The sequence below is a fragment of the Symsagittifera roscoffensis genome, chromosome 9 (assembly GCF_963678635.1).
Source record: "Symsagittifera roscoffensis chromosome 9, txSymRosc1.1, whole genome shotgun sequence".
Taxonomy (NCBI): domain Eukaryota; kingdom Metazoa; phylum Xenacoelomorpha; order Acoela; family Convolutidae; genus Symsagittifera; species Symsagittifera roscoffensis.
The window spans coordinates 15,550,376-15,565,286 of NC_087070.1; the positions used below are offsets into that span (position 1 = coordinate 15,550,376).

General features: G+C 42.7%; 2 protein-coding genes across 2 annotated transcripts in view; both read left to right on the top strand.

The window, feature by feature from the left end:
* LOC134854559 (zinc finger protein 749-like) overlaps positions 1-14,911 on the top strand; it is a 354,798-nt gene that overhangs the window by 265,045 nt on the left and 74,842 nt on the right. The window lies entirely within an intron of this gene.
* Positions 10,569-11,529, top strand: LOC134854247 (eukaryotic translation initiation factor 3 subunit F-like). Its single transcript, XM_063870423.1, has one exon. It carries the CDS (start codon positions 10,597-10,599, stop codon positions 11,458-11,460), a length of 864 nt encoding a protein of 287 aa, XP_063726493.1. The 5' UTR covers positions 10,569-10,596; the 3' UTR covers positions 11,461-11,529.

Consider the following 14,911-nt stretch of genomic DNA (forward strand, 5'->3'; position numbering starts at 1 on the left):
GTTCTGGTGCTTGTCACGGGTACGGTGCTCTATGATCATGTGGTATCCATCCAAGCGCACGATCCAACGACCAATGTAGCTTTGATCCATCGAATAGGTTTTCAGCCAGGCAAGGGCACGATTGTCCACACGTAACTTGAATGGAGCACTCCCCAGGTAGGCCCTGTATTTTTCCACGAACGTGATCACAGCAAACATCTCCGCTTTTGGTGCGCCGTACTTCATCTCAGTGTCACTCAGGACTTTACTTCCATAAGCTATCGGACGAAGAACCGTTCTCCCGTTCCACTCCTGCTCTTGGTGAAGTATGCCTGATATCGCAACCACTGATGCATCCGTGTCCAGCACGAACATTCCCTTCTCCGTTGGCATGCCGAGGACCGGTGCCTCGCAAAGTTCACGTTTGATGTTTTCAAATGAGACTTGTGCCTCATCAGTCCAGGTGAACTTTTTGCCCTTGTTTCTCATCAATCTCTGCATGGGGTATATTTTGTCAGCATACCCCTTGATGAACTCACGATAATAATTGGCGAATCCCAGAAAACTCATCAACTGTGTATCTGTTTTAGGTACCTTCCAGATCAACACCGCTTCAACCGCTTCAGGATCTGGTCTCACTCCATGTTTGTCAACCAGGCGGCCCAAATACTTTATGGAATCCCTGAGGATTTCACACTTAGAGGGTTTGCATTTCAGACCCGCCTGCTTCATGCAAGAAAACACCTCCTCCAACCTCTCTATGTGGTCTTCTAGGGTTGGTGTTGCAATCACAACATCATCGACATAACACATGATGAGATTCCCGTATTTCTTAGTGACGCTCGTGAGTGCCTGAGCCATCAGTCGCTGGAATGTGGCCGTCGCGTTGCACAATCCGAATGGCATCCTCTTCCACTGGAATAGTCCCAGCTCACACGCGAAACCTGTTTTCTCTCGATCTTGCTTTCTGAGTGGCACTTGCCAGAATGCTGAGCCCAAATCCAACGTCGTGAAGAACTTAGCGTCTCCCAGCTTGGATAGGCTCTCATCGATGCGGGGAATGGGGTATGCGTCTTTTATAGTCACTGCGTTCAGATAACGGAAATCACAACAAAACCTGAGTTGCCCCCCTTTCTTTTTCGCCATGACCACGCCACAAGCCCATGGGGACTTCGACGGCTCAATCATGTCTTACTCCATTAACATTTCAATTTCCTTCCTACACGCTTCTGACTTATTTGGGGTCATTCTTCTCGCCCCTTCCCTATGAGGTACCGAGCCCTCTTCTATCTCAATCTCGTGCTCTACAAAATTGCAACAACCTATATCGGCCTTATGCTTTGAAAAAACGTCTGCGTTCCGATCTAGCACCGCCCTAAGCGAATCTAGTTCCTTGTCAGATATTTTACCCTTCAGATGTTCTATCTCAGGTAGGACAGGCCTATTCGCTGCTAACTCTGCTTCCGTCGGCCTCTCAGGAAAGTTGGAACAACTAGACAGCCCATCATCTGTTTCCGACTTCATTGAAAACAATTTCCTAGAAGATTTCAATTCAATTACTCTTTTCTTTATACATTCTTGGTTCGCATGTAATGGACATTTAGTTACGTCAAACTTCTTCAAGTTCTCCACACTCAGAAAGTCTGTGTTCAGAGGCAAAGCGTAGCCAAGTTTCTTTCCCCTCTGTATTGTCACTGTTGTTGCTTCTGTGTTCAATAACACACTCACACACAGTCCGCTCTGAGAGAGTGAGAAGCTTCTTCCTAAAATAGCCGAGCTTTTACTGTTTGGATTTGGTACCAGACACACCTGTCTGTCATTGCTGAGTTCATTCAAGTTCCTCATCCTAAACGTCGCTACTACGGCTTGGTTCGGTTTTAATCTAACTTTTCGATCCAGAAAAATCGGCACCTTGGCCTGATTAATTAAGATCTTATTAAGGGGTCTTTTCTCATACTTTCTTTCAGGATCCTTGATCCTAATCAATCCGTCATTGAGATCAATCGTGACGTCAAAGTTGCGAACGAAATCCCTTCCTAGGATGAACTGGTCGGATTCATCCAAATTCTCTACTACTAGGAAGCTCATCCAAAGATGTCTTCCTCCAAGCTGCAGTGAGATGATCGGGGTTCGTCCGGCGACATAGATCGCTCCCTGATTGGCAGCTGCCAACCTGATGTTTGTCGGTATGAGATCCGATCTTTCGAAACCCATGTCGGTCCAAGTTTTGACTGGCATGACACTAACCACTGCTCCCGTGTCTAGCAGCCCCTTTACTGAAAGTTGTCTGCCTTGCACGTCCAGAACGTGTGCGGCCAGATCTGCCTCGCAACCAATATGCACAGCATCTTGTTCGAGCATCGCGTTGTGTCCGATTCGTCTGACCTTCAGCTCCTCTTGACCAATGTATATCCGGCCAGCCTGATCGTTCGCATCAGTTATGTGAGCTTTCGTGTAGATATTGATGCCATCCACGTTCATCAGAATCGGGTAAGGGCCATGGACATCGATATAATGTCCGTCCACTTTCATCAGCCTCGGACCTCCCGTTGTGAGCAGCGCTCGCACTGCCCTGGAGTCCAGTTTGGGATCCTTCTCCTTCAGGTAGTCGGCATAGATGTCCAGGTGGACCAGTGTAATCTCGGATGGCTCGCTCAGGTTCTTGACCACCTGGTGCCCTGCGACTGAGATGATAGACATTATTTTGGTCCCTGCCTTCGTCATGCCGAAAGTCTTGCCAGATATAACGTTCAGTTTTAGTCCCTGTTTCTTGGGCTCTTTTTCATCTTCTGCTCTTGTCGTCTTACTCAGGACATTAAGACTTTCCCGAAGATCTGTGCTCTCCAGCTCCGACCTTACCCATTGCTCCACTTCTTTCGTGGCAAGGTCCTGTTTGACATTCTGCAGCGCTGTCCTTGCCGCCAGGCCGTAATCCACCTTGAGTGGACTAGACGACTCTGCTTCGAGGTTCGAGGCTACCACCTCGTCAGGCCATGTCTTAACCTTTTTGGTCGCAAAGGTGCTCGGTGTCGTTTCCTTTCTCCGAGATTCAGCCTCGTTCATCAGACGTGCTCGACTGGCCTTGACACCCGAAAGCGCCTCTTCGTGGCGGGGATGTTTCGCGTCCGCTACTGCGTCCCAAAATTGAGTACAATCCGACTTGAAGTGTCCCTCCAAATTACAGAAGAAACACCTCGGACCATATTTCATGATGAGCCCTCTCACGTACTCTTCATGATCCTCGTCGGTCGCGTCAGCGTCCTCGAGAAAGTAGCCTATGGCCTTCATGTTCTGTTTGTATGCAGAACACGCAGAAACGTGATGGTCCATCGAACCACAATTCGCACACGACCTCCTCTTGTCCATGTCATCGCGAGGTTTGTACCAACTGGAATTCGCACCAGTGTTTGTCCCGCTATAGTTACCATAATTGCTGTAACGGTTTTGCGCCCTCGGTTTTATCAGTAAATACTCGCGTGACTTCAAACGCAAGTCGTCGGGCGTGGGTACCTGGTCAAGCGACAGGGTGAAGTGAGTGGCCAACATCGTCTTCAACTCCTCACTCCTTACACCATCCATGAACTTCGAAGCGATCGCCAAGTTTCGTTCGGATATTCTCTCATCCGGGTTGCTCCTCCTCCTGAGCAATTCAAGGTCGTCCAAGAATTTATCTATTGATTCTTCATCTCTCTGACGCCTCTTCTCGAACTTCACCATGGCCTGGTGCCCTTGTACTCCAGAGCCGAAACGATTCAGCAGGATGTCGAATATCTTGCGAGTGCTGTCTCTCTCATTGGCTCTTTTCGTCATTACACAATTTAATGCAGTACCCTCCAGGTTGCTCGTCAGCGCGCTGCACTCTTGTTTCTTGGAGAGATTCTCTTCCTCAAAGTGTAACTTCATCACCTCTATCCAAGTATCAATGCAGCCGTCTGACTCGTCTTTATATGACTTCGGCTTTTTCAGTGTTCTTCTTGACCTCTCTCCTCTCTCGGTTGACTTCGAGAGCTTGGTGATGAATGTTTCAAGAGATCTGTTCAGAGGCTCAAACATCGAGGCATACATCGTTGTGTCTTGTGAGACTGTAGTCAGATCTGGTACTGAACTGACTTGTGGCACGGTTGGCAATCTTGTCTCCGGGGTGGCATCTGCCTCCGGTGGGACTGGATTTGTCCAGCCAGGCCTCTGCGGGGCTGCCCTTGGCCGCTCCTTGTTTCTATGTTCGTAGTTCGTTCTCGAGCCTTGCTGGGCTCTGGCACTATTGCCCGTACCATCTCCAACATTCGCATGGCGTGAGCGCTCCCTTGAGTTGGAATGCTCCTGCCAATTATTCCCATTCAGGATCGCGTCAAGCTTCCGCATCATCAAGTCAGATTTGGCGTCCAACCTCCTTTCCAGGCCAGTCATCGTTTGGGCGTAGGTATTATCATGATCATTCAACAATCGCTCGATCTCTCTTGTCATCCTAGCCTCTCTTTCCTCTGACTCTTTGTTTGCCTGAGCCAGGCTCTCGGCCAGGCATTGATCGGTGTCACGAATCAATTGAGCCTGATCAAACCTCGCCTGCGACTTCACGTGCGTTAGCTCATCTTTCAAATTCTCTCGACCATGGTGAGCTCTCTCGTCAACTTGATCTATCCGCTTAGTCATGTCTCGCCTCAATTCATCCAGGCCATTCATCACACCAGCGAACATATCACTTATGTCACCAGCTGCCCCCAGTGGCGGGGTTAGCCCCAGAGAAGACGAGGTCAACTGTGGCTGTAGCCTAGTACTTGATGACGCACCGCCCTTTTGCTTGTGCATTGACGTCATCAGTCTGTCAAACGTTGATGATGCTCCCATCGTTATCCCATCTGACATAGGCCTGGTCGGCGAGGCAGAAGATGCCTCCCTGCTCATGTCGTTCCTTGGGCACGGTGTGAAGTTCACATCCGGATGGGTTATCTCCGGGTAGTTATCACTGGAAGTCAAACCTACAGTTGGTAGTGACGCCATGCGTTCGTCGTACAAGGACTTCCAACTCTTCTTGGCCTTCGAGAACGTCTGCTCTTCACCCGGACTCATACTCGACATCATCGCGTTGTTACTCTGTTTGGCCAAGGACGAGTGTGCACTTGTCAGATGTGAAGGTTCCTTTCTCCATTTATAGCTCTTAGTCTCTGATTTGGACATTCCCCTGTACAACACTTCCTCCCGAGGTTCGACCTCGGAACGCTCCGAGGTCTCCTCTGTCCTCTCGACTCCCTCTCGCTCGAGGACCCCGTCTGGCTCAAAGTCGGGTCGAATGAGCGTTCGCTCCCCTTCGTCAAAGGGATCCACCGGCGTTTCGCTCGCAGGCTCGGCCTCGGCGCTCCGCCCTTGATTGCCATCAAGGTTTTTCTCGCTCCTTAGTCTCATTTCGATCACTGAAAGATCAGGTTGACCTTTAGTCGATTCGTCTTCAGCAAACGCGTCGGAAGCGCTGCTAAACGAGGTTTGGCTACGCCTAGTTCTAAATTTCCGCGTGCTTCCCTTGCTTAGCCTGGGAATTTTAGTAGTCGATCCTAACGAGTCCCTGCGCTGCATAGTTTTGTACAAAATGAAAGTATTCGTAATTTGATGGCAATGCAAACGTACCACAAACAAGATTTAGTTAAATCACTTAACGCTGCCTACTCGATTCCGTCAGTATCAAAATGTCTCTTAGATCTCTCACGACTAAATTAGTGACTCAGCTAAAGTTACACACAGGGTCTACCCAGTATTGATATAATGCTAACTCAACCCGGTTGTATAGTATAACAGTATCACTAAGTTTCCACAAGATATAATCGACACACAAAACACAATCGATAATCAGATAAGAATATCCTACAGGTGACAGCGACCTTTTGTCAGTATCAATTTATCGCCACACAATTTATCAAGTCACTGCTTTGTTAAAATTAAACAATCTTCGATAAAAAGCAGTGATGATTCAGAAATAGATAAATAAAACTTAGTCTTAAAGAAAAAGACTTCCCCCAATCGGAACGATCCGAAAGAACGAAGCCCAGGACACAGTCTTCTCAAGTGGGTGTGTATTTGCCTAATACACCCACCGAGGTCTTCTTTTGGGTGTCCTGCGATTGCCCGAGCTGTCCTACTAAGTAGCTCAAGGCAACCTCTTGGTCGAAAATTCGTCAAATCTATGAAAAAGCTCTCCCACACTCGGACTGCTCCAAGTGCACGAGAGTAGGGAACAATTCTTCTTCTCAAGTGGGTGTGTATTTGCTTCATACACCCACCGAGGTCTTCCTTTATTTGTTCCCGGATTGCCCGAACTTTCCTATTAAGTAGCTCAAGGCAACCACTCAACCAAAATCACAATCAAAAAAAAAATCTTGTTCGGGTACTTCTAATACACCCAATATAGAATCCAAAGTTGATCACGAATTTCCGGGTCAGAATGGGTTCTTATGACCCTGATAAGCACGCCTAATATCCTAATATGATCCTAATTAAATGGATATTTTCCGTTTCCCAAATTGCCACAGAAGGTTTACTCAAGTCTCTTACAAGGAGGGTCGCTAGAAGGTTTAAGACACTCCGGAGGGTTACCTCGGAGGGTACCTCAATCACTCAAGTTACTTAGGAGGGTATCTTAATCACCCAAGTTACTTCGGAGGGTCCCCCTAAATTTACTAAGGAGGGTCAATAAGATGCTTAATACGCTCCGGAGGGTCACTTCGGAGGGTACCTCCAAAATTTTCAAATTTTCTGATCTCACTTGGAAGGTTCTCCTACTAGCTTCAAAAAACGTCAAAATAAGCTAAGGGTTCTAGGGGGAGCTGTTTCAACTTCTTAGGGTGATCTCGTGGAAATTTTCCACTAAGGAGGGTTGCTAAAGGGCTTAGCTGACTCCGGAGGGTCACTTCGGAGGGTTCCCCCAAAATCAAGAAAAAGGGTTAAATCACCGCAGTAAAGCCTCTGAAAGCGGTCTACCTGACTTAAAACTAGGTTGGCTGACACGGTCAACCTTCCCAGTTGAATAAAAAGATGTTTTGATAAAATTTTCTGCCGCTCGGAGGGTTGCCCGTTACTTGGACCCTCCGAACCAACAAATTCTAAAAAATTTTTCTTTTCCGAAATAATCAACCCAAAAACGGTTGCGATTCGGAAAAGTGGTCAAAAACGTCGACTTATGGTACCAAAATTATCCCGATCGGATAACTAGTCTTTGAGAAATCGCCAAAAACGCGTTTGTCAAAATGGCCTTTTTCACCACCTGTATAGGATCTGAAAGACTTTTTTCGCAATTCCGGTCGAAAGTGCCTAAAAATACTTGAAATGAGCGTAGTAGCCCTGTACGGCACTGGAATAATGCAAAAAACCGGACCAAAATTGGTTTAGAAACAAAAATTTGGCCAAAAACTATCAAATTTGGACCCTCCGATTCCTTCCTTTTCCAAACCTTAAGTCGTTAGCTCTATCCACGGAGCTACTCGGAGGGTTACCCAAAAATTTCTCTAGTAACCGAGCACGTTATGCTAGCACGCTCCTAACGCAAAAATTTTATTGCTCTAACTCTAAAAACTCAAAAACTCGATCCCCAAAACAGATTGACAAAATACAGAAAATTATCAAAATTTTGGTCGAAAAATTCTCGTTTTTCTAACTTCCACTGAATCTTTGCTCACGCGGTTTCTTTAATAAAGGGGATCGAACTACGTGGCTACTCTCTATATAAAAGCTTTTTGCCTATCGGAAAAGCTCGGATATCCGAAAATTTGGGGGTCTACAGTTTGGTCGAAAATTGGTAATTTTCGACAAAAAATGGGTGTTTCTTGGGTCTAAATAGGAGATAAGTAATATATAGTAAGGACAATAATCTATAAATAGTCGTTAATAAATAGTACTATACCCTCCTTTGCACCAAAATATTCGAATTAAGACCCTTAACTCGGAAATTTGTAATCGATGGAGGGTACAATCGGACCGCGCCAATCGTGCCCCCCACCACTTAAGTTTTAAGGAAATAGTACCCGAACGATACTAAAATTGCTTCAACGATACCCAACAGTCGTTGCGGATGTTGTCCTTGATGTCCCTGTTGAGTGTGGAACACGTTGATCAGCCTGCCACTCTACCCTCCGGTCACCGGCAAAATCACCATTAACGTGCTTAAACACTCAAATTACACTCGAGGGAGGGTACCCAACCCTTCACCAAAACACACAATCTCTCTATCAGAGACGATATAAATCAATCTGAAACAACAACAAATAGGAAGGTCAGATCACATCTCGTCCGGAAATAACATATAAACTGTCACTTTATGTTTTTTACTGTTTTTGGTCTTTTTTGGATTTTTTTACTGTTTTTTGTACTTTTTTGTTTTTAAATAAATTTGTTTTTGGCTTTTTCTTGGTTATACACTATTTTTGTTTGGTTTTAAGCTTTCTCTTTAATTGTTTTTGGTCCTGGGACCTCAGGACAAGCGGGCTCTAGATTTCCCACCTAACCCTCCGGCCCCCGGAATTTTCGGTGTTAACCAAGTTAAAAAGCTAAATTGCACTAGACGGAGGGTACGCACCTTCCCCCTAGTACAATAACGGTCATTAAGGCCTCTAACTCGGGCATACGCCCGGAGCGGAGGGTACGTCGCTGAAACGCTTGCTGATCATGATGGTTTCATGCCTTTAACAGGCCCACCCAGGAGCGCCATAAAAACGTCTATGTAACATTCGCCCAAATATCACACAGCGACGGAGCGTAGAAAAAGTACCTATCAACGACTGGCAGGCGTCAGTTACCTTAATTCTACTCGTTTTTCACCGTCTCGACCTTGCCAGTTGATTTTCTGGTCTGTTTAGGGCAAAGTAAAAAGTTACCATTTTTAGGCCATCAGTCAAACGACTTTTGATCAGCTTTCGTTTGCATGCGAACACAACCACATAGCTGAGTCTCGGATCCTCAGACTACGTGATTGTCATTAAAAACACGGCTCGAACAACCTATTTTATTATGTTTTTGTGTGACAGTTTTATATTAAATCCATTGGAGATGGATTGACCCTTTCCTTTTTCTATCTACTCATGTCCTGAAATATCAAATAATATCGGTGTTTAATTAAGATCTAGGACATTACAGCAGCTGTTATAGTTAGTTTACCCAGTCCCTTCACATATAACAGTCTCTGGGGGACCAAGCGTCCGCTCCCGTGATTTTCTTGAGATAACACTCTTATCTCCTATATTTCGTGTCCCGGGAGGGTTCCGTGGTATTTCTCTTCCCCCCACTGAAGCCTCCGTCTCCACAAATATCTGTCACTAAGGTCCTTATCGTGTGTTATTGCCACGATAAGAGGCTCCGTGTTTTTCTGTCTCTGATACAACCGTTCTTCACAATTTCTATCGTTGTTCTGATTTTCGTCTTTTTTATTCAAAATGGCCGTCTTTTTTCTATTTCTCAGAAATGTTCTTCTTCCGATCGAAATTTTAAAAATAAAAATTCTAGAACATTCTGACCCTCCGTCGCAACACTTTTCTGTTCATAAGGCCTTTAGTCACTTTTATTTCTGTCGCGGGAAGGTTATGCTGTGTCATCTGGCAGAATGGCACAATGCTTGTGCGGAAAAAAGGTTACCGATGATGGTTGGCATGGTCTTTCTTGCCTCAAAATGCAAGGAGATTCTCTAGGCGTTCAAACCTGATTGCCTTTTTAAAGCACAGTTTATCTTCTACTCACCTTCCGTTTAGGACCACGAAACCTCTACAGGACCGATCAGAAGCGACCAGACGGTTTGACGCTCGTTCCACGGGATGTTGGTAAGCAGCTCTTGTGGGATGTAACGTTAGTAGACTCCTTAGCGTCTAGTAGGATTAGTGCCGGGTCTATTTTTAACCCTGGTACGGCTGAAGCTGAAGAGCGAAAAATTGACAAGTTTAAAGAAGCAGATGATGGGTATCTTTTTTAACCGCTATCTTTTGCAATTCAGTGCGCGGTCGGCCCCAGCACAATTTTTTTTTGAGCAAGCGCGTTTTAAGAATCTCAGCATATGCACTGAGGAACCCAGATTAGGCAGCTTTAAACAGAATCTCCCTGGCAATTCAGATTGGGAACGCCGCTTGCGTACTCGGAACAATGACAAAATAATTTTCGACGAAATTTTTTATTTGTAACACTTGTTTATTATTTTTTCTCGTGTCAAGTAGCGTGTTCTTATTGAAGAAACGTAACCCGTATTTATTTTAATAGTAAGGAGGACATCAACACTTGTCATCTTCTTTAAACATTATCACTTCCATATCTAGAAAATTTAAAGGATTTTGACTGGAATACGTGATGAAGGGGCTCCTGACTGTAACCTCGGTTACTATGATACTTTTGACCTTCTGATTATTCAAAAAAGAAGAAAAAGAAAAAGAAATGTTACATAGTTTCAACAAAATACGTATTTTTTGTGTGAATGAAATCGCATCGATTGTTTGGCAGCCAATTAAAAGTTAACAAACTGAGTGAACTATAATTCTTCCAACTATGCTAAGAATGCGCGATGCTGTGCGAAATATCCGACTCCTCGAACGCTGTAAAGCCTCCTAGTAGAGTGGGAAATTGCATGTTTTTTTAGTAGTTTATTTTCTTCAGTCTGTTATGGCGTCATCAAAAGAGGCTGTCTCCGGAGGCATCAAATACGTCAACATAAAGCTGGATGTAATTTTCTGTGTCCTTGATTTTTATGAAAGAAGAGGGGCCAATGACCAACGAGTAATGGGAACACTTCTTGGATCTCATGATGCTGGGGGTGTTATTGAGGTTAATGCTTGCTTTATGGTTCCTCATAAAGAGTCGGACGATGAAGTGGCAGTTGATAAGCTTGCTGCTCACAGAATGTTTGAACTGCACAAGAAAGCAAATCCTTCAGACACAATTGTTGGATGGTTTGCCACCGGCAATTCAATCAATGAGCATTCACTGTTGATTCACGAGTTCTACACAGGAGCATGTGTCAAGCCACCTGTGCATGTCTTAGTTGAAACTATATCGAAAATTAACCGAAGAATTGATGTCAAGGCTTTTGTTAGCTCTCCAATGGGAGTACCAAAACAGACTCTGGGACATATGTTTAATCCCGTGACTCTCAACATTGTGCAACATTCAGCTGATACTTCAGCGGTCGAAATATTCAAACAGGGAATTGTAGAAAAGTCCAAGGTCTCTCCCGCCTTGAGTGATATAGATCTAGTGCGCTCTAGCTGTGAACTGATACTGGGTAGGCTTGATCAATTGATTGGGTATGTAGAATCTGTGCTAGATGGGAAAGTTCACGGCGACAGCCACGTGGGACGAATGCTGACAGAGCTCATTATGAATCTTCCGCAGGTCAAACCGGAACAGTTCAAAGAAACAATCAACCGAGGTCTGAAAGATAACTTGATGGTGTTGTACTTGGCCAAGTTGATCGAAAACCAAATTTCAATTCAGGACAAATTGTTGACAATGGCACTGAATGCATAAATAAAATTATTTACCAAGCTATTATTATTGGATGTCGCTTCTACTGTGAATTAATTTTTTGGTATTTGCTTTTTAAACCACAGAAAAGGCAATATTTATATAGGCAATGACGAATAAAGAGATGGTCGATTCAAAATATGAAATTAATTATCTCAAGCCCAAACATTACCGTTTTTCTCAAACTCGTTTTATTCTCTGCTTGATTTTTTAGATCCATTTTTTTCTTCCAGCTACCATAATTTCAATTTCGACAGGATTTAGATTACGCGTAGCTGTACTGCTAAGTTGAGTAAGCGAAGTACTGAGCAGAATGTCTGCAAAATCAGATGAATCAGATGACCGAACTGATAATTTTACAGGCTACTGTGTGTACAGTGAATGAAATCTTTGTTTTTTGTATTCGTCTGCGTTTTATCATTTGAACAATCTCTGAATGGAATAAGGTATTTCTGTTGCAGTCACAGATACAATTGAATTCTTATTAGCCAATCAGATTTGATTCGTTCAACTCTGTGATCCTTTCTGCTCTTGATCATTGCTTCCGCTCTTGATCACTGATAATATGACGTAAGGTAAGAAAACCAAATGTGTTATGAATGACATACTTGATAGCCATATCAAATTCAGAAAATCGTCGAAGCCTTAACTAACTTTTTTCTCTTCACAATCTGAGAAGGAGTTTTTAGTGTCGTGGAAAAATGTCGCGGAAAAAAATAATATTAATTTTTTGCTTTTGAAGCGCGTAATCAGGTAGCAGATTTGGCAGCAAATTTAGTTTTGAGCCATAACCAGAGCTAAGATAAACGCAGAAAACAGGAAGAAGATTTATTTCTCAAGAAATGAATATTTAAAAAAAAAATAGACAGCATTTACGAGAAACAGCTACCTCTGAGAGGACAGCCAGCGTGCCCATAATAGTTGAACACGGCTGCCAATCACACTCAATCAACATGAATATAACAAGTAAGCTTTGGTTCAGCTTGAGTTGCCTAAAGAAACCGCCTGGTCTATAGTTGAAAACAGAAGGCAAGACACTTTTTCATTTATAGTTAATATCTCAACACAATTGCTCAAACAACTGACCTAAAAACTTAACTAAAACCGCCAAATCGACAATTCTCAGCTATCTTCGACGATCAATACTTCAAAAGAAACATTCAGAAACCGGACTGGAATCATGATCAAACCTTTCCTGAAGGCTCGTAGACTCCAGTATGTTGCCAAGCCCATCTTTTAGCACATGGTGACGTTTCGTTGCGCTCTTCAATTGGTGGTTCTTCCTCGGTTCTGCTGTCAGCCACTTTTTCAGCGCAAATTTCACGAAGCGAATTGCCTTCGTTTCTAGTACTTACTGGCAATTTTATAGCCTAAAACTTCTTGGGCGGTGATTCGCCTCCGTCTCTACAGTGCTGATTTAAATTAACCGGACAAAACGAGCTAAACTTCAAATTTAAAACGCGTTTTTCTCAAATTGGGTTGAGTTTACGTGAAAACTTATGAAGACAAAACTTGTTTTGCAAAATTCGGGCCCAAAATTTTACCCCAAAAATGGGTAATTTGGCTTTTCTTAGTTAATCAAAAATTACGCCGAAAATACCCTGTCAATCACAGACATAATTATATCAAAGTGAGCCCCTTACGTAGCCCAACAAACTTTAAGAAGGGTTTATTCACCAAAACATTGTATAAAGTAATTAATTTTTGTTTGATAGACAAAAAAGGTCGTTTTTACTATAAAAAATACCAACTATTTGTTTAAAAACAATTTTTAAACAATTTGCAAATTTTTTGGAGAATATGCCCTTCTGAAAGTTTGTTGGGCTACGTAAGGAGCTCACTTTGATATAATTATGTCTGTGATCGACTGGGTATTTTTTGGCGTAGTTTTTGATTAACTAAGAAAAGCCAAAATGACCCATTTTTGGTGTAAAATTTTGTGCCCGAATTTTGCAAAACAAATTACACCATATTAATCCTGCTAAAATTTTAAGCAAGTTTTGTCTTCATAAGTTTTCACCTAAACTCAACCCAATTTGAGAAAAACTCGTTTTAAATTTCAAGTTTAACGCGTTTTGTCCGGTTAATTTAAATCAGCACTGTAGTATCTTCGACATTATCTGCATGAGGTGCTCGAGAATCCGCTTTTTTGTTAGCCACCATTTTACCGGCTGCAGTCTCACTTACTTTTTTTGACTATGTCGTCTATGTAAAGAAAATGGAAATAAATAATGGCTGAAATTGAATGTTTTTTTTTAATACTAAAATTAGTTCATGTGATCCAGATGTGACAAAGTTTTTGAAATCAAAATTCTGACCACTATTTGAAGAAAGTAATGATTCTGATGAGAACTAAAACACAATCTTTTTGCACAGTAGGTTTGCGACTTCGTATTATTTCCTGTTTTGCTTTTGTCTCGATGTTATTTTTCTTTCGGCCTTCATGATTTTGACTGCTTGTATGTAATGGGCTCAATGAACATTTTTTCGGTCGTTTGTGGAGAAACAAAAAGAAAAGATCTTAGATTTTCTGAAAGTTGTAGCTCAAAGTTTCTCATGACAATCATATTTTCGATTCAGCGACTGTTTACCTAAGTTAGCACTATTGGATAAGTGCCTGATTTTCATTAAATCTACCGCTCGAAAGATCTGTGAGTTAACTCTCGTAGATGCAGCAAAACATTCAATCAGGCCATGACTCAACCTTCAGTTGAATTAACTTTGGCGTTTTATTGTTCGAAACAGCTTGGAAAAAACAGTCACGTGCAATCATGCCATGAATCAATTTTCAGTGCAAGTAATTTTTGCTGATCAACCTTGGGAGGGTTACTTTATTACGCCAATTTTCGCTCAAATTTAAAAGCAAAGGCTACAAGTCAATGACCGAAAAAACGTACCTCTATTAGAAGAACCATGAGGCAAAGAAACGGTTGAGAAACATATGTATGTTTCTAAGGCAAATAAATGTATGGCATTCGAAACATACAAAAAATGAGAAAAAATATGCCTTCTCACCTTGGGAGGGGTTGAAAAAATAGACGTGGAAACTACTGGGAAACTTAAAAGTATGAAAAAGATAATTAAAAAATTGTCCTACTGAAAATGAATTAAGAATGCAAAAAGTTGAAAATAGCACGGTAAGTCGCGTGCAATATCAATATAGCTTCAAATAATTTGGCACGTACGGAATGCCAAGAACAAGAGTGAACTCTAAAACGTCGGGCTGGTTGTAAAAAAAAAATACCGTCTATAGCGCTTTTGACGTTTGTTTATTACACACAATAAATATCCAATATTTTTACGCTTGAGATTAGCATGCGTTATCTAATCGCTATATATTCTTTTCTTAGGTTAACACCTTGTGTAAATGAATCAATTGATTGCTTGATATATAATAAATTAATATTTCGACATCTGCGACCAACTTGTTGTTGTCGGCTTAATAGCTACGCCT

Bases quoted from the DNA above. Each gene is read 5' to 3' on its own strand.
- LOC134854247 (XM_063870423.1), top strand. From the start codon at position 10,597: ATGGCGTCATCAAAAGAGGCTGTCTCCGGAGGCATCAAATACGTCAAC.